This window comes from Magallana gigas, chromosome 3 (assembly GCF_963853765.1).
Source record: "Magallana gigas chromosome 3, xbMagGiga1.1, whole genome shotgun sequence".
NCBI classification, from domain to species: domain Eukaryota; kingdom Metazoa; phylum Mollusca; class Bivalvia; order Ostreida; family Ostreidae; genus Magallana; species Magallana gigas.
Genome location: NC_088855.1, coordinates 5985437 through 6007688, shown reverse-complemented (window position 1 = coordinate 6007688; position 22252 = coordinate 5985437). Strand labels below are relative to the sequence as shown.

At 34.1% G+C, this 22252-nt stretch overlaps 1 protein-coding gene across 2 annotated transcripts; it reads right to left on the bottom strand.

Annotated features, from left to right (window-relative positions):
• Nucleotides 1-320: 320 nt before the first annotated feature.
• On the bottom strand, nt 321-21091 carry LOC105344075 (vacuolar protein sorting-associated protein 4B). Of its 2 annotated transcripts, none has more exons than XM_034483336.2 (11): nt 21026-21091; nt 20191-20302; nt 19954-20068; nt 19129-19208; nt 13870-13989; nt 13605-13642; nt 13300-13418; nt 12813-13043; nt 12250-12469; nt 4085-4225; nt 321-680 (listed from the first exon to the last, which is right to left on the bottom strand). In XM_034483336.2, the coding sequence occupies exons 1-11, from the start codon at nt 21044-21046 to the stop codon at nt 666-668; spliced, it is 1212 nt and encodes a 403-aa protein (XP_034339227.2). In that variant the 5' UTR covers nt 21047-21091; the 3' UTR covers nt 321-665. The 2 variants fall into 2 exon arrangements, with proteins under 2 accessions (XP_034339227.2, XP_034339223.2); XM_034483332.2 differs by lacking the exon at nt 321-680 and adding an exon at nt 1644-3383.
• Nucleotides 21092-22252: the final 1161 nt, after the last annotated feature.

Here is a 22252-nt window from a genome sequence, read left to right as displayed (position 1 = left end):
GACAAACATCGTTAACGTCTGCCATGTGTAGCCCCTGCAGAAAAGATAGGTGTTCGTTTTTGTGGCACACCTTCAATTAGCGATATCATATAGGTAAAAGTATTTCATATTCGAAATATAATCACTATTTTAAGAATTTCAAATTGCAAAAAATTGGCAATGAAAGGCATTCAAAAGGTCGTATGAAAGTAAAAAAATAAATAAATAAATAAATACTAGATAAATAAATAAATAAACAAATAAATAAATAAATACAAAGAGTAGTAGATGACTTTCAGGAGGTGTTTTTATACACCACTTTTCCTTGAAATGGTTTCTCAGATCAGCAGAAAATGACTTTATTACTAAATATAGCATAATGCAAAAGGAAATTTTAAAAAAAATCAACCATGTAAAAAGCATTTTCTTATCTTAAAAAATGACTTTCAACAATTTCAATCAGTAAATATTGACAAAAGCCTCAGACGGATTTGTTCTCGGATTCTGCAAAACTTAAAATACCGTGCCACATGTATAATGATATTCAACCAAATCGATAACTGATTTTGTGACCGGTTACCATCGTTTTGACGAGTAATTGGTAAACCGGTTACAGATTGCCATCCTTATGAAAAACAAATTTACAATCCTCACAATCTTGTGACGCTTTGGTGTAGTGGGCTATCTCAATCAACAGGAATCTGAAACATTACGTCCAAAACTCTTGTGAATAAAAAAAAAGCATTTTAAAAATGTTATCACTAAAGAGAAAGGCCTAAAGATATGCAATTAAACAACTACAACAAACACGTGTTTAATGTTTGCCACGATATCTTTCTTTAAGCAAGAGCGTACGTTTTAACTGAAAAGAGAAAGATACACATCATAGATACCAATGTCCAAAATATTTGAGGATTTAAGATGTGTATAATGAGGTAAAGACTAGATTTCAAAATATATTTTTTAAGTTGCATTTTTAAATCGTGAACACAATACATAAGGTATTTAAGAAAAAGTGCTCATACACCCAACACTCCTGGGTTGCTACTACAAATAAATTAAAAAGTAATGTACTAAATTACGTTTGCATTTGATTTTTAAAGTAATTGATTACAATTTAAGCTGATTGCATCCATCTTTAAAAGTAATCGTATGCATTAGATTGCTTTTCCTTTCTGTAATCATAATTACCTATGATAACTTTAGATGATATTAAATAATTTTTAGTGATTTCCTTGATAAATGTTTAATGCTTTAAAATAGAAACTATGCATCATGACATAATACTTTTGAAATTAATTTCATTTTGATTTTTTTCATTATATTTCATTATTTTCAGTGTTTGAGGCACTTAGTCTTATTTTGGCTTTTTAAATACACTACGATTAACGCGAATTGCATATTTACCGTGTGTACACTGTGGCAATTGATTTTCAGGGGAAAAAAATTAAATAGCAAACATGATAATCCTAAATGACCTTCTAACGATGTTTTAAGTATATCACCTAGGATTGGCCAAAAAAACCCAAGAAAATACTATATCTCAGAACGGTGGGAAATACTTGGAAATAAAGTACTACTACATCATACGTTTAATCATATCTTCACTGACAATGACATTTTCTTTATTCTCTTAACTGCATAAATTATTAAGAAGAATCAATTGAAAAATAATACACTTGATACATTGCATGCATTGGAGAGTGACAATGCAAATATGAAAAAAGGAAAAGGGAAAAAGTATGATTGATTGGTAGCTAACCTAGAGAGCTAACTCTCTCAATTATAACTTTAATGAATTTACACAGATTTATCAACATTTTTTTATTCGTATTAAATAAATGTTGAAATGTGTAAACACTTGGTTGTGTATAGAAAAATGTATAAAACTCTCTTATCTTTAATTGTTATATCTGTACAATGAAAAAATAAGGAAATTCATCTCCTATCCAATTATAGTTACATATGGTATTACGAGATATATCATACCATCTACCTCGTTCTAAAGGCAATTTTGCATTACCTGTTTTTAAAGTACAAAAACATTTTAATATTTAAAAGGCATATCCAGTAAGTATTTTTCCAAGAATAACGTGGTTTTAAAACTATAAACCTTTGCATGAATTGTGCACTTCGCTATTCCATGATTGCTTGAATTGGTCTAGGAGGATATGAAAAACAGTTTTCTTAAGCCACTGGATATTTTACATTTTATTGTTACAAAATAAAAGATAGACCACAATCATTCAATATTTTAAGTTTACTCTACATTGCAATCATATCATGGAGACTTTAACATTAATTATTAATGGATATCGTCCGAGTTATGTTTACAGAATTTCAGATGTAATTTTTCAACCAGTGCAATATTACCAATCCCCAAACTGCACATCCATATAGCAAAATAAGTTTCACAATTTTGTCAAACATATTTAATTTACAATCAATTGACATATTCTATATCTACATTTGCCTTTTAAACTATACATTACATGATAGCCTTTTCACAGAGTTCTTTCATATTGAGATTGAAAGATCTATTTTTTTTTTTACAAAAATGTACTTAGAGGTATTTAAAATCATCTACAATTTCTAGGCTAATGTCTCCGTACTTTAATGAATAGTCAACATTGGATCTATCTTTGTTAAATATGACAATTTTTGTTTTATCACTATTAACTTTGAGGTGCCAGCTTTTACAATATCTTTGAAAAACATGAAGTTGGTGTTGAAGATAATCAAGACTTTCTAATAATATTGTATCATCTGCATAAAATAGTACAAAATGTCTTAAATACAAATTACATTTGTTTTCTAATTGATACATGATAGTGATGTCAAACCCTTTACATCATTTGTTGATAAAATTCCTTCTATATCATTAAAATAGAGTGAAAATAAAATAAAATGTGACAAATTTTCACCTTTGCTAACAACCACTGTACAAGGAAACATTTAAGAGGTAAAACCCTTGGCAGTTACACAAGATTTAATTCCCTTATTCATACAGTTTGTAATAGCTAATTACGCATATAGGAAACCCATATTAATAATTACATAGATATGATATACCGGTATAACTCTTTGCTCTTTAGCTTTCCGCATCTTTCATCATATTATATTCAATTCTTTCTGCAGTGAACTACGAGTGTAAAAGTCAAAAGCAATTCAATTCTATCACAAGAATACCATACAGATCAGATCAGATAAGTCTCCTGTTTATATTTGGGTTTATACACATTAAAGACCAAAAGAAACAAGAACAATTGGAGATCTAAGGCCCCTTCCTCTCACAAAATATCCTAATAAAAGTGCCCAATATCAGCGGCGAAGTCTTCCAGTTTCCTTATGTCTGCTTCATTCACGGAAGGTTTAGATGTGATTAATGACATCATCATATCAGACTGTCAAAAAAAACACCCAAATACTTTAAATGCAGTTTAAACTGCATATAACCAAACAGTGTTATTAATACATAACTTTTCCATTTCCATTTTCACAATTCCAGTAGTTCACAACAGAGTTTTAAATTAAGCATTTTTGTTGTGAAAAATAAGAATGAAACTTGATGTGATGGTATATGTATCTCCATTCGATTTAAAGGGGCATAGTCACGATTTTGGTCAAAAATTATTTTTCCGCTTTTAATGTGTATGATGCTCTAGTAAGGCATTTTTATTAGGCAACCGAAAGTTAAGTGTCATTTATAGAGTTCTAAGCGAGTTACAGAGCGTACAATATTCTTCGCTATGTAAACAAAGCTTTTGTTTACATTTTAAATGTTGAAGTGAAAATTCCCGTATTAGACCTACAGTGAATATGTGAATCGTTAGGAACTGTTTTTTATGCTTAAAAAGAATAAGAAAGTAGACAAATCAGCTTGAAAAAGAATTTTTACTGGTATATCAAACCTATGTAAACAAAAACAGGGCATGAACCTTGTTTACATGAAGAATTGTGAGCCCTGTATCTTGCTTAAAACTCATCGACTGGCACCCAAATTTCATTTGAACATTAGGATTGCTTTTGTAAAGCAATGTAAATAATAAAAACAGAAAAATAAAATTTGACCAAAATCGTGAGGTCCTATGCCCCTTTAACTTACCATTGATACAATGGGCTCCAGAAAATTATTTCCATCCACATCTGTCAAGGTCATCTTCATGGCCCCAGGGGCTCCAGGAGAGCAAGGGGTAAAAAGGTCATCCACTATCACATTAGGGTCATCTCGTGATGGACCTCGCACCTAAACAAGTAAGCCAATATAAAAGTAGTATGTCATCTAGTACCACAATTAACAAGTCAATGTAAGCCATGAATCATCTATAGTCTGTCCCAAGATATTTATGCAGCACTTTTGAACGATTTTTGATAAAATTACAGATACCTGTGAGAGTGCAATTGGCATAGTTGAAAGGGATAATTTCATAGATAACTTTATTGACACATTATCATCTTCACTCGGAAAAATTCAGAGGCAAACAGGGGCGTTTCGTCTGAGATATCTTGGAAATTTTTCATACTTTTGAATGTACATCGCTTGAACCCTGAGGTATTGATAAATATCATCCAAAGCAAAATGTGAACCCAGGATATCTTGGGACAGAGTTTAGCACTCAAATAAACACAAGTCATTTTGTGAAGTGGCACATTATATACTGGTATGTTAGTTTCTCTGCTGGCGAAACGCATGATGAGAATCATGAGCAGTTTGTAGTTAGTTTAAATCAAAGCATTAAAGTACACACATTAGTTGATTTTATCGAATATATTTTTCTAAAAATCAATGATAAGTAATTCCGCATGACAAGTACTTTCTTATCTGTATTTGAATTACGCACATTTTTATAATTATGAAATTTTGGGCTTTTCCGACAATTTTAAGAATTCCGGGAAAACACAATATGAATCATTTTGTGTAATATTTAAAGATAAGTTTAATTCTCTCAAAGTATGTTTCAGTATTAGAAATATTTCTAATAAAATCGTATGGATCCAGGCAATATTTACCTCTAGTCTCATTTAACCAGACGCTCGTTTGTCTCCGTAAAAGCTGACTGAATTTATAAAAGCATTTGGTCGCCATGTAAGTTTTGATCGCTTCTCTAATGCAACTGGGGTATATATACCGGTTGAGATAGTTTTTGTAACAATCGGTTGCTTTTCGATCGAGGCATTCAGGTTGCATGGTGACTATCTGTGCAAAATAATACGGATACCTTAAAAATTCTTTCAAAGAATAAATATATATTGGGTATTTAATTTATTATTGGCTTCTTTATTCTTTATAACAAACATTTTACTACATTGTGTAGTTCATGCATATAGAGGTCCGTGCAACCTGAATGTCTAGATTGGAAACCAACCGACCGTAAATTTCAAAACCGGTTTATACTAGTATACCCCAGTGGCAGTATAGGAGCGATCAAAAGCGATCAAAACTAATTTGGTGACCAAATACTTTTATGAATTCAGCTTTAAAAACACTCTCAACATTTCAGAGGTATTTTTCGTTACATTTATATAGACTTTTTTTTCAAATTTTTGCGATGAGTCATAATGTTTTGTGGCTTTAAAAGTAAAAACAAGGATGAATACTGATTCAATAAAATTTAAAACAAGGGGTCCATGGGAGCCTGAGCAACAATAAACATGATAAAATCCGCCTTATGGAGTTTCTACAACACGTGGAATTCTGGAGAAAGGGCCCACTGAGCAAAAATAAGGATGAGGATCATTGTAACTACCTGATAGGCGACACGGGGAGAGATATCTATTCAACGTAGAACCTATCAGCCAAATCGTGTTTATTCGAGATACAAGTTCCTCAGTAGGACACAGAAGGAAGGAGAAACGTTTGAAAAATTTCTCGCCAATTTCAGTCTTTTTGTGAAAGAGTGTGGATATCAGGATCAGGAAAATATGATTCTAGATGCTATCGTGTTCGGTACCCAGGATCACAAGGTACATGAGAAATGCATTGGTGAAGGTTCAGACTTGACCCTGGAGAAAACTACTAACTTTACGCGTACATGTGAAATTTCTATGCAGCAAATACAGTCTATGGGAGACAAATCGGTACATGGAATCTAGAAAGGTAGGATACCAAAGCCGGAAGTCAGCACCGACTGAAAGTGAAAGTAAATTGATATTGATAGTGAAAGACTGTAAATACTGTGGCCAAACGATATCCTGCATATGGTGAAACTTGTAGAAAGTGGGAAAATCCTAACCCATTTGCAGTTACGTGTCACGCAGGAAATAAGTGTGCTGGTGCTAGTTCAAACAAAAACTTTAGATCAAAGACTATGCATGCAGTAGACACATCACAGTACGTAGCATCGTTTTTGAAAACGGGGGGGGGGGGGGGGGTTAACGATGAATTTTGACCCGGGTTGAAAATTGAAACGGGGGCCATTTTTCAACGTTGAATATTGAGACCAAAGGTGTTGAATTCAGACTCCATTTCGTTGAAAATTGACACGCATCGTGGGATTTTGATCATGAAACCGGTTCAAAATTCAACGGCAAAATAAGCACAAACTAACAAATCATAATCTATAACTTCAATTTATTTAGGATTTTTTTTTTCATATTTATTCTACATTTACATGTTTTAGCAGACGAAAACAATGAAACAATTCATTGATTATTTTTCGAATTGACATATTATCCCTTCAATTATGTATTAACTATTTTATTCGTAGTTTACTATTCGCATATCACCGCTGTTTTTGTGGTATTTATGTTTCAAAGATATTGTTTTAAAAAGAATATTTGTATTTGTTAGACATATGACAAGCTTATATCAATAAAGGGACAATCATTATATCCTGATAAAGGGAAATTTGGGGGTTGATGTCTGTTTTTGAAAATAGAGATACTGATTTCATTTGAACATATTTTATTATGTAAATATATTACATGAATGGATCAGACAACAGGTAATGCCTATGAAAACCTTCACCATAAGGTACCACAAGGTACAAATAATTATTACAGATAATCTAATTCAATGCAGCTTTTAATCTAGTGCTTATCTAATAAATGGATGTAAGATAGCATACTAATGCTCGATATGATCATAAAGTAGATGAAAATATAAATAATGGGTAGCAGATAAAATAAGCAAACAAACAAAACAATGGTAAATAGGTAAGAAGAGAAAGAATAATCAAGCAAAACCCATATACAGATACATCATTTGACTTACATATTAAGGCAGATTTTTTAGCATAAGAAATATCATTGTCTCCAGACAGCAATTAATAAGTCAAAAGTTATACGTTTTTGGATGCCCAAATTTGATATGCAATAAAATAGACTTTTTCTTTCCTTATCATTTTTAGGGCATTGAAAGAAAAAAATGCATTTTCAATATGAAACCAATAAGTATTGGAAAATAATCTTTATAAAGGTCAGCATTTAAACATCTAGCACTATTTCCTAATTGACAGTGGATAGTATATTCCATGAGATTTTCCCTTTTTCACTTATTCTACATATGTAAAGTTTATTTATCATTATATCTTCCATAATAAAATAGTTAACTGTTAATTTGAGTGAATTTTTCCAGGTGTGTTATTCCACCTTAAGGGATAAGTAGTTTCAGAAAGGATGCAGGGCTTTAAGAGATATATTTGATATTCATTGTAGGTGCCAGCTCATACACTCTTGAGAAATAATGTTAATTTGTGTACTTTTGGACATAAAGACATCAATTTTCATTTTGTTCTAGTACATTTGAAAACAAATAAAACATTTTCTTCAAACTACAAAAAAATCGGACAGTTAAGACTAATAATTTATCTGTAGTTGGTGACCTTAAACTTCTGTCCCGCGAGGGAATAAAAATCAATTATAGGTTAAAGAAAAATGCTAGCCCAACTCGCCCATCCCATCCGGAAGGAAAAAAGATCATCTTCTGTGTTTTATTTACGTAGTAAAATGAATAGATAATAAATGTTCACTTCTAAACTTAATGACTGCAATTGGACAAATCAATCTTTAAAACAATCAACGAATTCAAAATACAATGTATGTAACGGACAATAATCAATACAATAAAAATTACAATTAAAATAATTACAATTTTAAAACTTTATAGAGCTTTTAATTATAAACCTTACATTTATATCGGGTGGAACAAATTCTACTTCAGTTGACTGAAGTTGGAGTCAATTTTCAACAGGGTCAATTTTCAACGTGTAGAGGTATTCAGATTTTTAAAAAAATTTCAACTGTTGAAAAATGAACCCGGGTATACGACTTTTGGTCTCAATTTTCAACGTTGAAAAATGACCCCGGGTCAATATTCAACGTTGAAAAAATACTCCCGGGTCAATTTTCAACCTGGGTCGATTTTCTTCGTTACAGGGGCAGAGTCATCCAAAAATCTTGACTTAAAAAAAGAAAACTGTTACTTTACAATCGGGGGGGGGGGGGGTTACCTATAACTAAAATTTCACTGTTTATTTTTGGGAGTTGATTTTTATCAACTCTCCTATGCACTTACTCCGCCAAAGCAAAAGTGAAACAGTGTTTGGACCTAAGCACAAATCATTACCGCTTACAACACTTAGTTCTTGAAAATAATCGATAAATTCGATAATATGTATTCTGAACCATTGTTTTTGAAGAAAACGTATTTATTAATACCATGAAAATAATAAGATTTTAGATTGTACAAACAGTTAAGATATTTTGTAAAGTCGTATATATTCCTACGCTAGAGTTCAATGTAGTCTCGTTCAACCAGACGCTTGGCTGTCTCCGTTAATATCCGACAAAATAGAGTCTCTCTTGCTTGATAAACGGAGACAGCCGAGCGTTTGGTTGAACAAGACAAGAGTTCAATCGTGCCTGGATCCATACAATTTCTCAGAAATATTTCGATTACTGATACTACTTGCCATGCAAAATCACATATCGTTGATTTTGAATAAATGATAATCGATAAAATCAACTTCCGTCAGTACTTCAGTACTTTGATTGTATTTTCAATTCAATTTTTTACATGCTCCACTTAAAATGGGAGGGAGGGGGCAACTCCATATCAATTCTATTTTTTGTACGTACATTTAAGAAAAAATGTTGCAGTGCCAAAAAAGTTGGGGGGGGGGGGAAGCAACCCCCCCCCCCCTCCACCCTTACCCCTGATGCTACGTGCCTGCATCAGTTGAAGAATTCTTTATTGATACAGTGAATGTTAATGGTGAAATTCATGATTCTGAATGGTATGAAACAGTGAAGGTAAAGAGCACAAATATTCACTTTCAACTTGACTCCGAAGCTCAGTGCAATGTTTCGTTACAGCTGATCTCAAGAAAATAGACAAAAACCTGAAAATTTTTCAAAACTGAAGTCATTCTCTCGAAACTACATTCTTTGTGCTGGTACTGTTATACTACCCTGTGTATGGAATGATGCACTCCTGCTGTTTGTGAAATTTTATATCATTGACCAAACTGTGAACCCTGTTCTGGGAGCTGACACATGTTCTAGACTAGGAATCATTCAGCGAACACACAGCATCGAGAAAAGAAACCGTACTGTGCCACATGACATTTCCTAAGATTACTAAGAAGAAGGACTTCATCAGTGGACTTTGATGCTTACCAGGCATTTACTCAATCAAAGTGGATGAAAACGTTCAGCCAGTGATACTCCACACAAGATTCCAATAGCCTTGAGGGGCAAGGTCAAGGAAGAGCTGGACAGAATGGAACTTGGAGTAATAGTGGAGCAACGAGAGCCGACGAGATGGGTCAACTACATTGTGACGGTTACTAAGCCAAATGGAAAGATAAGGATTTGCATTGATCATCGCGACATAAACCGTGCCAACACCAGCAACAATGTCCCTTGAAAACTGTTGAAGAAGTTGCAGCTAGGATGCCTGGATCCTAGCTTTTCAGCAAATTAGAGGCTACATCTGGATTTTGGCAGAACAAACTTGTGATGAAAGTTCGAAACTAGACATAGAATCCTTCGTTTGGACGTTTTCGATATACTTAAATGCCCTTTGGGATCAAGTCCGCATCTCAAGTGTTTCAACGTGCCATATCCAAAATGATTCAGGATCTCGATTGAAGAGAGGCAATTATTCAGAAGCTGAACATAACAAACGGTTAAACGATTTGCTGCATCGAAACAACATTAGACAACTCAGCGTTGACAAGTGTGAGATCAGCCGCTCAGAGATGACTTTCGCAAGACACAGATTTACTGACTCGGGTCTGAAACCTGACCCTGAAAAAGTCCGAGCTTTACAGGAAATGGAGAGTCCAGAAAATGTGAACGACTTGCACACATTCATGCGCTTTGTTCAATACTTAGGAAAATGTATGCCCAATCTATCAGAAGTTTACAGTCCGTTGCGATAACTATTTGAGAAAAATACTCTCTAGAAATGAAAAAGTGAACAGAAAGAAAGCTAAGAGAAATTGAAACGCATGACAACGAGTGCACCTATCATTTAATCCTTTGATCCAAACAAGTCAGTGATGTTGTCTGTAGATGCCAGTTCTAAAGAACTAGGTACCGTATTTATTCAGGATGATAAGCTAGTTACGTATTGATCGCGCGCACTGACAGAAACACAACATCGATATCCTCAGATAGAGTAAGAAATTCCATGATTATGTCTATGGACACAGAGTGCTAGTTAAATCGGACCATAATCCTTTGGAAAGTATGTTTAAGAAACATGTATTATCTACACCTCCAAGTCTACAAAGATTCGTGTTAGCTCTTGAAAGAGACTAAGAAGCGATTGTACAAGATCTGCAGGGGAATGAAATACATCTTACTTTATACTTTGAGCTTGTTTCAAAAATCCATCGATTTTCCCACTTGGTGACAGTCTTGTTTTCGTCAGCAGCTCGCTAAATCCAGACACTCGTCGTTTTGCCAGCATCAAAGACATGCCACCGAAAACTCAGACGCAGTACGACCATAGTAGACTTTGCCGGCATCAAAGAACTGTCTTAACGACTGTTTAGTATTCATTGACATAGATTTATAAAAGGCATGCATGCATGCAAGTATATATGCATGCATATATACATGCGTTTACTGACAAATGTTGCTTGTATTTTGATTTCTTAAGGTCAGACGACACGTTCCTCAATTTTAGATAACTTTTTCCAGGAATTTGTTAATGGTTTACTACTACTTAGACAAGCTTTCTTGCACGCTTAGCCAGCTAATCCTCTCTCTCTCTCTCTCTCTCTCTCTCTCTCTCTCTCTCTCTCTCTCTCTGAGTGTCTGCGTATGTTTATGATACTTTTTATATATTCATTTCAATGATGCATATTAATACTACTTAATATATATTATAATAAATAAGCAGAACAATTGTTTTCCGACCTGCAGTGTAATATCTCTAGTGTAATTGCACTGTTTCTACCGCATGCGTTGTTGTGACGGCGGCATGCTTTTGATGCCGGCAAAGTTACCGGCTAACTGAGTCTAGCGAGCGACTGACGTAAACATTGGCTGTCACCAAGTGGGAAAACCGACGGTATTTTGAAACGAGCTCTACCTGTGTTCAAGGAAGTACAGGACAGGATACGGAAGGAAACCAGTCAAGTAACCTCGTCTCCAGAGATGTTGTTCCTGCATATACCGATGTTATATTGCGTTCAAAGGCCACTCAGAGCATCGATGAAACATCAACAACTTCAAAAATGCGGCCAAATACCGTCCCAGAGACAACTACCTCTCATTTCAAACCACCAGCCGAAAAACCTGTGCATGTGCATAATGGTCGGTGTGTTAAGCTTCTGGCACGATATTGCGATTTAACTTTATTGTTAGTTTTCATTCTGAACCGAACTGATACATCATTCAAAATATTTGTGTTATAGTTAATACTGTACTTTATCTAAAATCTAATGTTAATTGAAAGTATCTAACTTTATAAGGGGAAAGACGTAATGTATGTTTTAAATTTATAAAGAGTTCTCGTTCTTGAAAACGAGCTCTCCTATAAATGCAAATAAAACAAAATGAGTTGTTAACCCCCTTCACCATGTATTTCACAAACCTATTAAACATCAACGTGTACAGATCTATGCAAGTATATGCAACATGTGCAAACATTGATTTTATTTCCCACGGCTTTTGATAAATATTTTTGTTAACCCTGAACCAAACATGTGAGGGAGAAACAAATAATGTTTCAGTTAGTACTGTATTTTAAACAAGTTATTTAACAAGTTTTGCATAAGATTCTATTTCTGAATCGACCAATAAATATCCACTCACTCGTTTAAAGTGTGTGGCTGTCTGGACTTTCCTGATAGGCTGCATCAGAGCATCACGGACCACGACTTGTATGTCATCACCAGTATACCCTTCAGTTCTCTTCCCAAGCTCCCAGAATTCTTCCTCCGAGATTGAATGGGGGGTATTTCCCAGATAATTAATAAACATTTTTGTTCTTGCAGGAGCTTCAGGTAAGGGAATATAGATCTTTTTTTCAAATCTGATAATGAAATAATATTTCACTATTTATTTAAAATGATACATGTGCATGTTCATTTAAAAAAAGCTATAATTATATTCCGAAGTCTAACTGGTTTAATATACTAATGGATTGAAAATTAAAGATGAATGTGTTGCTACAATTTGCGTTCTAAAATCAATTCACAAGTGTCATGATCTGTTACTATTGCAAGAATATATGTTTCAAAATCAGAAAAATGTTTGGTGCAAATATTAAAAGTATTTTTCCTTTCCATTCAAATAGCATTCAACTTGAATTAAGTGTTCATGGCAATCAATTTAGTAATTGCAATTCTTTAATTCTTCCAACTGCCTACATGTACCTTATGCAAATGGCCGAGTCTAATACCCATGGTTTATTGGTGGCACCGAGCACAAGGACCCCATCATTGTCCACCCCCACACCCTGCATCTGCAATAGGAACTCAGTCTTGATTCTGCGAGCCGAATCAGAATCTTTCTCACTACGCGCACCACACAGTGTGTCCACTTCATCAATGAATATAATGCTAGGTTTATTTTCACGAGCCAACAAAAATAATGTCTTTACCAACCTGGAAATCAACAAAAAATTTTACCTCAAAGAATTTTACCTTCCAATATGATTTTTTTTTCAAGGTCACAAAGATAAAATTTATTTTAAAATGAAGATCACTTTCAAGAATGTGAAAATTGGCCACTGTTTAATGTGAGACCATGCTTACTTTTTATTAAAATGAGATGGAAGTAAGGTGGTAGTAATAATTATGCCTCTAAGAATTCATTATACAACATTTATATTGCATTAGGGACATTGGAGAGAAAAATTACTTTTCACTTTCTCCCATCCACTTTGACACGAAATCTGACGAGGACACCGAGAAAAATGTGGAGTTGTTTGCCTCGGTAGCCACTGCCTTAGCTAGGTAAGACTTTCCAGTACCAGGTAGCTGAAGTATTTAAAAAAATAAATTATATAAACTGAGGAAAATGTGACTCTTTTTTTAAACAAGGATTCTTTTATACAGCATAGATACAATCTGACTAAAGCCAAACCTCAATTTCCATTTAAGCTATCACATATTCAATATTGAAAACAGAGGTCTCGCTTAAGTCGTATTAATAGAGATGCTTACTCCAAACAATAAAATTCCCCTCCAAGGTTTTCTTTTACCTGAAAATACAGGAAAATGTGCTCAACAAATAATACTGATTTGCAGCTATTATTATAAACATACATTACAGCTACCACAACAAATTCTTATTAGAGATCATCAACAGATAATTCTTATGTATCTTTTCAAAATAAAAATAAAATCATAACTTTTGGGTGTTCTATAAAACAAGTATTACCTTACTAAATTATTAAGCTTTCTAACAATAAAACAACAAATGTTATACCAGTAAATAGGTGAGGGAATTTTACAGGTAGAATGATAGCCTCTTTAAGAGCTTCTTTAGCCATGTACAAACCAGCGACATCATCCCACTTAACATTTGGTCTTTCCATAACAATGGCACCTATCGTAAAGTAAGAAAACAATATTAATCAAAGTACTGAAAGTACTCATGGGAGTTGAACTCGCATAATTTTGATATCATTAGTATGTTTGTAGTTGTACAATGTAGAATAATTACTGGACAACATTGAGATGGTCGCCATCTCAAAGGGCCCTGCTTAAATAATAGACAATATAAAGATAAGCAGTTCAAAGAATTTTGCTTTGACATTGACCCATAAGTTAGAAATTGTCCAGCTGGCTAAGAACGTTTCTTTACAAACAAAGATACCTGTTCGAGGCGAATCAATAAAACACATAGATATAGCCGACTCTAGGGACAGAAAAGGACCATTTTCCACAAATGGTTCACTAATATTGCCTAAGAATGTGGACGAGACCACGCATCGTAACAATGTGTTTTTAAAACAAAAATATTTTGGCAGATCACATGGATTTAAATAAACATGTGTAGCATACTGACAAACGTGCTGATACAGCTCATCTCCATTTTTCAAAATGAAATCTATATATCCTGAAGTTCAATCCAGAACTTCCTTTAAATTGTACAAAATATTGATGAGTGCATTTGAAACACACTGTCTTCCTCAACTCCATTCTGGAAATATACTAGAACCTTGGTGAAAATCACCAAAAACACCTTTTAGCTCACCTGAGACAAAGGGGCAAGTGAGCTTTTCTGATCACAATTTGTCCGTTGTCTGTCGTTGTCGTTGTCGTCGTCGTTGTTGTAAACTTTTCACTTTTTCATCTTCTTCTCAAGAACCACTGGGCAAATTTCAACCAAATTTGGCACAAAGCACTACTAGGTGAAGAGGATTCAAGTCTGTTCAAATGAAGGGCCACGCCCTCTTTAAAGAGGAGGTAATGAGAATTATTAAAAATTTGTTGGTATTTTTCAAAAATCTTCTTCTCAAAAACTATTCGGCCTGAAAAGCTTAAACTTGTGTGGAGGTAACCTCAGGTAGTGAAGATTCAAGTTTGTTCAAATCATGGTCCCCGGGGGAAGGGTGGGGCCACAATTGGGGGATCAAGTTTACCATAGGAATATATACAGAAAAACCTGAAAAAATCTTCTTTTCAAAAACTTTTAGGCCAGAAAAGCTCAAATTAAAATGAAAGCATCCTCTAGTAGTGAAGATTCAAGATTGTTCAAATCATAGTCCCTGGTGGTATGGTGGGGCCACAATGGGGAATCAAGTTTTACATAGGAATATATAGAGAAAATCTTTGAAAATCTTCTTCTCAAAAACTATTAGGCCAGAAAAGCTCAAATTAAAATGAAAGCATCCTCAGGTAGTGTAGATTCAAGTTTCTTCAAATCATGTTCCCCGGGGGTAGGGTGAGGCCACAATAGGGGGATCATGTTTTACATAGGAATATAAAGAGAAAATCTTTGAAAATCTTCTTCTCAAAAACTATTAGGACAGGAAAGCTCAATTCAAAATGGAAGCATCCTCAGGTAGTGTAGATTCAAATTTGTTCAAATCATGGTCCTCGGGGGTAGGGTGGGGCCACAATAGGGGGATCATGTTTTACATAGGAATATAAAGAGAACATCTTTGAAAATCATCTTCTCAAAAACTATTCGGCCAGGAAATCTCAAATTAAAATGGAAGCATCCTCAGGTAGTGTAGATTCAAGTTCGTTCAAATCATGGTTCCCGGGGGTATGGTGGGGCCACAATTTGGGATCAAGTTTTACATAGGAATATATAGAGACAATCTTTAAAAATCATCTTCTCAAAAAGTATTATGCCAGAGAAAAGCTCAAATTAAAATGGAAGCATCCTCAGGTAGTGTAGATTCAAGTTTGTTCAAATCATGGTTCCCGGGGGTAGGGTGTGGCCACAATTGGGGGATACATTTTTAAAGGAATATATAGAGAAAATCCTTTAAAAAGATTCTTTAAAAAACTATTTGGCCAAGAAAGCTCAAATTGGCGTGTAACCAACCTCAGATAATGTAGATTCAGGTTATACTGTAATGCTAATTTGATCAGAATTAAGGCAATTGTTGCTCAGGTGAGCGATGTGGCCCCTGGGCCTCTTGTTTCAACATCACTGCTACCACAAACACCCTTTTGTTGTTACTTCCTTTCATTAGAACAAGAAGGTGATATTTATCTCTTTGGCATATTGGTTTTAATTTCAAAAACAAAATTCCCTCATAATAATTTGATACACTGAACATACACATATAAATACGCCCTTCCCTTTTATTGATGTATGTCAGTAAAATAACTGTTCTATTCCCATTTCCTTGATTTGCATTAAATTCCTCTCTTTTGAAAGTTCATCTCCAGAATGTTCATCTCTTTGTTTGTTCCATTTACCATTGGATGCTTAACGATTTAATCTCAATAATCAATGATAATTTTTTCCTCTCCATGTTTTTTAACTCTTAATATGTTCTTTATTTTTTGAAATCAACATCACATTTTGAGTTAAACCATACTTGCATTTGATCTCTTTTTTCTCGACTTCACGAAATAAAAACCTGCAAACTCATAAAACTTTGCCTCTTACACCCTGCAGCACAATGATTTCACAGACCACTACCATGTACAGTCATAGTAAATACTATTGCACAAATTAATAAATACCAATAAAACATCAACGTCATATCATTTACACATTTTAAAAAAGAATTTTTTTTAATTTTGTGATCCAGTGCATTCAAGACTTCAATTATTATAACTTTCAGATTCGCAGACTAACAAAACACACTAGATATGAAACACACAAATTATGACAAAAGTCTTTTTTCAGGTTCATACTAAAATATTCAAATATTAGATTCTTATATCATAGATTTAAACGTAATCAGAAAATTTTACGTAGGCCTTATGCTACCTTAACTACAAATTAAAACGAAAACACGTGAACATCGAACATCGGCTTGCACGTATACGGCTCTAATCTAACGGAATTGCTGACTTTCTGGTGGAAATACGAATTCGTGCAGTAAAACGTTATTTCAGCATTTACCTTGACTTTGAAAGGATTCGGCAAAAACCTGATTTTCTTTCTTCTCCTATAAGCAGTTTTCTTCGAATGTAAATAAAACTTGATGACGCTATCGTGTATGAATATTTAAATGTACGAAAATTTAAACTTATGAATTTTCACACGAAAAATTGTGAGGTATTCGTATACAAATTGTTCTAATATATTTAAGGTATCCATTAATTTAAAGGTATAAAACAAACAATGAACTAGTTTTCATTGTACTCATTTGCAAAGCGGTTTCGCGCCACTGTGTCCGTTTCGTCAAGAGCACTTCTTTTAAGAGCACGTTTCGTTACAAAACATAAACAAAAACAATAACTCATTATACTCCAGATATCTATCAAGAATTAAATAAAAATTTGAATAGAAAATATGAGGTGCGTCTTTTTACCCCAAGGAACCCCAAGGATACCCCAAGGGACCCAAAGGATACCCAAACGAACCTCAATGATAGAAATTAATACCTATTTATATCCAAGGGATCTCATTGGAGTTCATGGGTCACCTCTGAGTACCCCAAGGAACCCAAGAATACTCAAAAGAACCCAAAGGAATCCCAATAATAGAAGTTAATTACCAGTGATACCCCAGGAGTCTAATTGAAATCAAGGGTCACCACAAGCAACCCCAAGGTACCCCAATGATAGAAATTAATAACTATTGATACCCAAGGGGTTTTGTTTGAATCAAAAGGTCACCAATTGGTACCCCAAGTAAACCGTAAGAACCCAAAGGATGCCCCAGGGAAACTCACAGATACCCCAATGATAGAAATTAATAACCATAAATACCCCGCCCCTGATGGGTCTCATTGGAATCCAAGGGTCACCCTTTGGAACCCCACAGAACCAAAATAAATCCCAAGGATACCCATGAGAACCCCAAGGGTACCCCTGAGAACCCCATAGATACATCAATGATGGAAAGTAAATTTGATAACCAAGGCCGGTCTCATTAAAAATCCAAGCGTCACTCCCGATACCCCAAGGATACCCCAATGATAAAAATTGATAACTATTGATACCCCAGGATATTCATTGGAGTCCAAAGGTTAACTATTGGTACCCCAATGAAAGAATTTAATAACCACCCCAATGGTTTTACTGTAAAACATATTACTAATTAATACCCAATGACTCAATGGAATATCATAAAAACATATCTGGGTAACCCAAGGAAAACTTATGATACCCCAATATATACTGGTATGATAAAAATAATGTTACTCCTGACTTAAAATATCTGTTCACTTTGGATGAATTTAACAATTAGTGTTGTCAAATCGGTTGAAAATCATAATTGAGTACCGGTATCTGTAGGGTGTGTCAGGGATAACAATGAGTCCTCAGGGATATCAAGAATTTGAAATTTGTATTATTAGGGTATCCTTGATGTTCTATGGGGTATCAAGTGTTATGAATCCGTATTATAAGGGTATCCTTTAAATTTCTTGGGGTATCCATGGGGTTCCCTGGGATACCTAATGATTTGTTTTAGATATCAAAGAGGCCCAAAGTGTATCAAGACATATAAAATTGTATTATTAGTGTATCTTTGGAGTTCCATAGGGTATCAAGAATTATAAAATTCATATTACCGATATAAGGGTATTCCTAGAGTATCCCTTGAGGTTCCTTGGGGTTCTATGGTGTATCAAGAGTTATAAATATGTATCATTAGGTATCTTTGGGGTTCCTTGGGGTATCCATGGGGTATCCTTGGAGTACAGAGGGGCGACCCTTGCACTCTAATGAGAACCCCTTGGGTAAAATAGGTATTACTTTCTATCATTGGGGTTCCCTCGGGTATCCTTGGGGTTCCTTGGGATAAAAAGACGTTCCGGAAAAGATGAAATTGATATTAATAACATCATATTCATCTTTTCGTGTATTTTATCAATATCGATTAACACGGATTATTTGAACGCGGAATACATAATTTACATTTTATTGAGTAGTTTGCCCCACACAAATTATTCTTGTGCTGAGTTAGCGTGACAGCCTAGGGAGGTTGAACATAGTTCAACTCCAAAAAATGTGTACTACTAGTGTACGTTTATGTCAATAAGTATCTTAATCAGACAAAATATTGAAATAGAATTCTGAATCAGATCAGATAATCAGGACAAACGTGATAACTGATTGGCCAACTTCTTTTCATCTGGATCTTCCTCCTCATCACTTTCAGATTCATTGTTCTTTGCAGATCTCCTAAAACAGTGGAAAAAAATGTTACAGCCACATCTAAATAACACAAATCAATTTTAACCTGAATGAAACAATCTTGTATTTCACAAAAACTTAGAGAATAACCAAACAAATAACAAGTTTGAAAAATTAAATTAGATATGTGTGTATTATTCAGGTTAAATAATCAATATGAATTATTAATGCATTAATAAAAGGTTGAACATAAGACAATTAAAGCATATGTAGCGCCGTCGAGCGGTAAACGGCTCTATTCTACGAAATCCACAGGTAAATAACTAACATGTTAATAATTCCCAGTTAAATCCTTGAGATTATAATGCTCTAACCTCTAAAGCATACGCTTAAGTTTAATAGAAATACAAAGTAAATTATTTACAGTTAATCACATCACGATAAAAATCTAAAGTTTCACAAATAAAATATCAAAACATCACTGGCTGAACTGCACTGCACATGTATCTCCCGCAATAGAAAAATAATAAAATCCCCCCGTAATTTTAACCGTCCTATATATACATGATATGCATTGCTCGCGAGGAGCAATCTTTCTAAACGGGGTCAATTATGTAATGACATTGCTCGCGGAGAGCAATCATAAAAATTAAAACAGAAGAATAATATAATTCAAAAATACCGTTACACATAAAATGTTTCCATTTAATAATCTTCTTTACAATGTGGGACTAGTCTTTCTTGGTTTTAATATCACCACTCCTCTACAACAAGTATTTGTGTTTGTTCTCACCCTTTAGGTCTTTTAGATTTTTCAATCAAAAACTGCCTCAGCTTATCTGCCCTATCTTGATACTGTGCACACTTGACTCTGATATTGTCTTTCACGTTTTCACTCTCTGCCTCATCTGAAACAATTTAATGCATTTTTTGTTTGGTTTAGTGGATTTCCATGCTAGCTGTTAGTTACATCACTATTAAAAATAAAATATCAAAATAGATTTCATTCTTTATCAGTTTATTTACTTACATTCAATAGCATGCAGAAAATATTCCATTGCGTCGTCATACAATCGCAAAGCTTCTTCATAATTTTTGCTCTTGTCTTCTTCAGTGGCTTTGGTTACTAGCTCTATGGCTTTCTACAGAAGAATTTATTCACATTTCAACTTCTTTATCAAATAAACGTTCGTAATTTTTTGTTTTACGAGTAAAGGGCAACAGAGAGTAAAGGCTTCCACTAAAAATGGCTAACGACACGAGCAAGTAAAATTAATTTTATTTTAAATCTTATCTTCCATTAATACGAAGTGAGGTTTGGTTGTTGAAATTTTAGAACATGAAGCATTTTCAGTACCTTTTTCAAAAAGTATTGACATTTTATTGAGTAGTTTGTTCCACACAAATTATTCCTGTGCTGAGTTAGCGTGACAGCCTAGGGAAGTTGAACATAGTTCAACTCCAAAAAATGTGTACTACTAATGTACGTTTATGTCAATAAGTATCTTAATCAGACAAAATATTGAAACATAAATACATGTAATACAAAGAAATATATTTTTCTGACCATTTAAATAGCTTAAAGCAAAAAAATCGGTTTTGTGAACAAATCAACGATACAAAAAGGATAATTAATGCTCATATATAATTTTTACATGAACTTGATAAACCTTTGTTTTTTCTTTACATGTACATTGCATAATGATTCAATTTCATTTGCGCAAGTGGACATTTTTTTTTAGTTTTTACGAAAAGTGAAATTTGCTTGCCTTTTTTTACGCTTAGTTATAACAATGTTTGCTTATATTTTACAGGAGAGTTGGATATACGCTTTGCGAGTACTTTCTAGATTTACTTTACTGTACCTCTAAAGAATTTGATGACATTGAAGATTCTAGTGTTAATTCATATTCCAATGCTTGTTTGTTTTCCCTGAAATAAAATTAAAACAAAAGACCCATAGGCAACAACGCTCACCTGAACAACAGTTTTTGTAACATTCTATTTTGAAATGTTTTATTATGAATCAAACACTTAAAAGCATTGTAAAACTTTCATATGTTCCAATATCTCACCGTACATAAAACAAAAAAATAAAAGCCTACTTTTTGCGACATAATATCCTAAGATATAAAATTCTTCAAACGCATCAACGCAACGAAAAATTACCTCTGACCTTGAAAAATTCCACCTATCTATCAATCGATTCAGAACGATGTATAGGTTGCAAAATGAGATCTAGTCGTTTACTGAATATCAATTCTGGTTAGGTAAGATTTAGCCTAGGACTTTCGGATTGTTCTTGTTTGCAATTAGCTTCAAGTCTGTAGCTCTCGGTCTGAAAAAAATTCGGATGGACGATCTGGGACCTGCAATGCCACACATTGAAAAAATTGTGTCTTCAAAACGTGCGCTAGTTTTGGACTGAGTAACCTTATTTATACGAAAGTTCTGTGAAAACAATTAGTACTATTAAATTTTTCATGCAATTTACTACCGATATCGTCTCTTTACTTGCCTCAGACTTTCTCCGGAACATGCTACCGATCTGAGAAAATCAAGTATGTTAAAATTACATCGAGATCGAGAGTCGCCATTTAGACATGTAAACAAACTGCACCAATTCACTTTACAGTGCTGGTGAAGGTGTTTAAAAGACTATCAGCGGCAAGTAAAGAGATGATATCAGATGATATACAATTTTTTTTAATAAGTGGCACTGTACATAGTCCAAGTCGTCCATCCATTTTTTTTTTCAGATCGGGAGCTACAGACCAGCTGATATACGGTGATAACAAACAGTGGTCTAAATCAAATGTCCAAAGATGAAATACAAAACAGGAGCTGAGCATACACGGACCTCTAAAAAATGAGAGTGAGTATCCTCTGCTGACCGGTCTCACCCACCGTGTGCTCTGTCATCTTTGTCATAATCGAGACAAGAGGCCCATGGGGCCACATCGCTCAGCTGAGCAACAATGGGCGTTCAAAAGGTATTTACACGTAATCTTTGACATTGTACCTTCATGGAACATGGAATACTATTTTTACCCAGAATAGAAAATCCTACGCAAGATTTAAAACGAAACATT

What these genes read in the sequence shown, in the direction of transcription:
- LOC105344075 (XM_034483332.2), bottom strand. Translation starts at nt 21,046, where the DNA reads ATGTCATCAAATTCTTTAGAG. An exon ending in GTTGGCCAATCAGTTATCAC is followed by an intron (nt 13,990 to 19,128) that starts GTTTGTCCTGAT and finishes ACTTTACGATAG; the next exon opens with GTGCCATTGTTATGGAAAGA. An exon ending in TGGAGCCCATTGTATCAATG is followed by an intron (nt 3,384 to 4,084) that starts GTAAGTTAAAGG and finishes TTTTTTTGACAG; the next exon opens with TCTGATATGATGATGTCATT.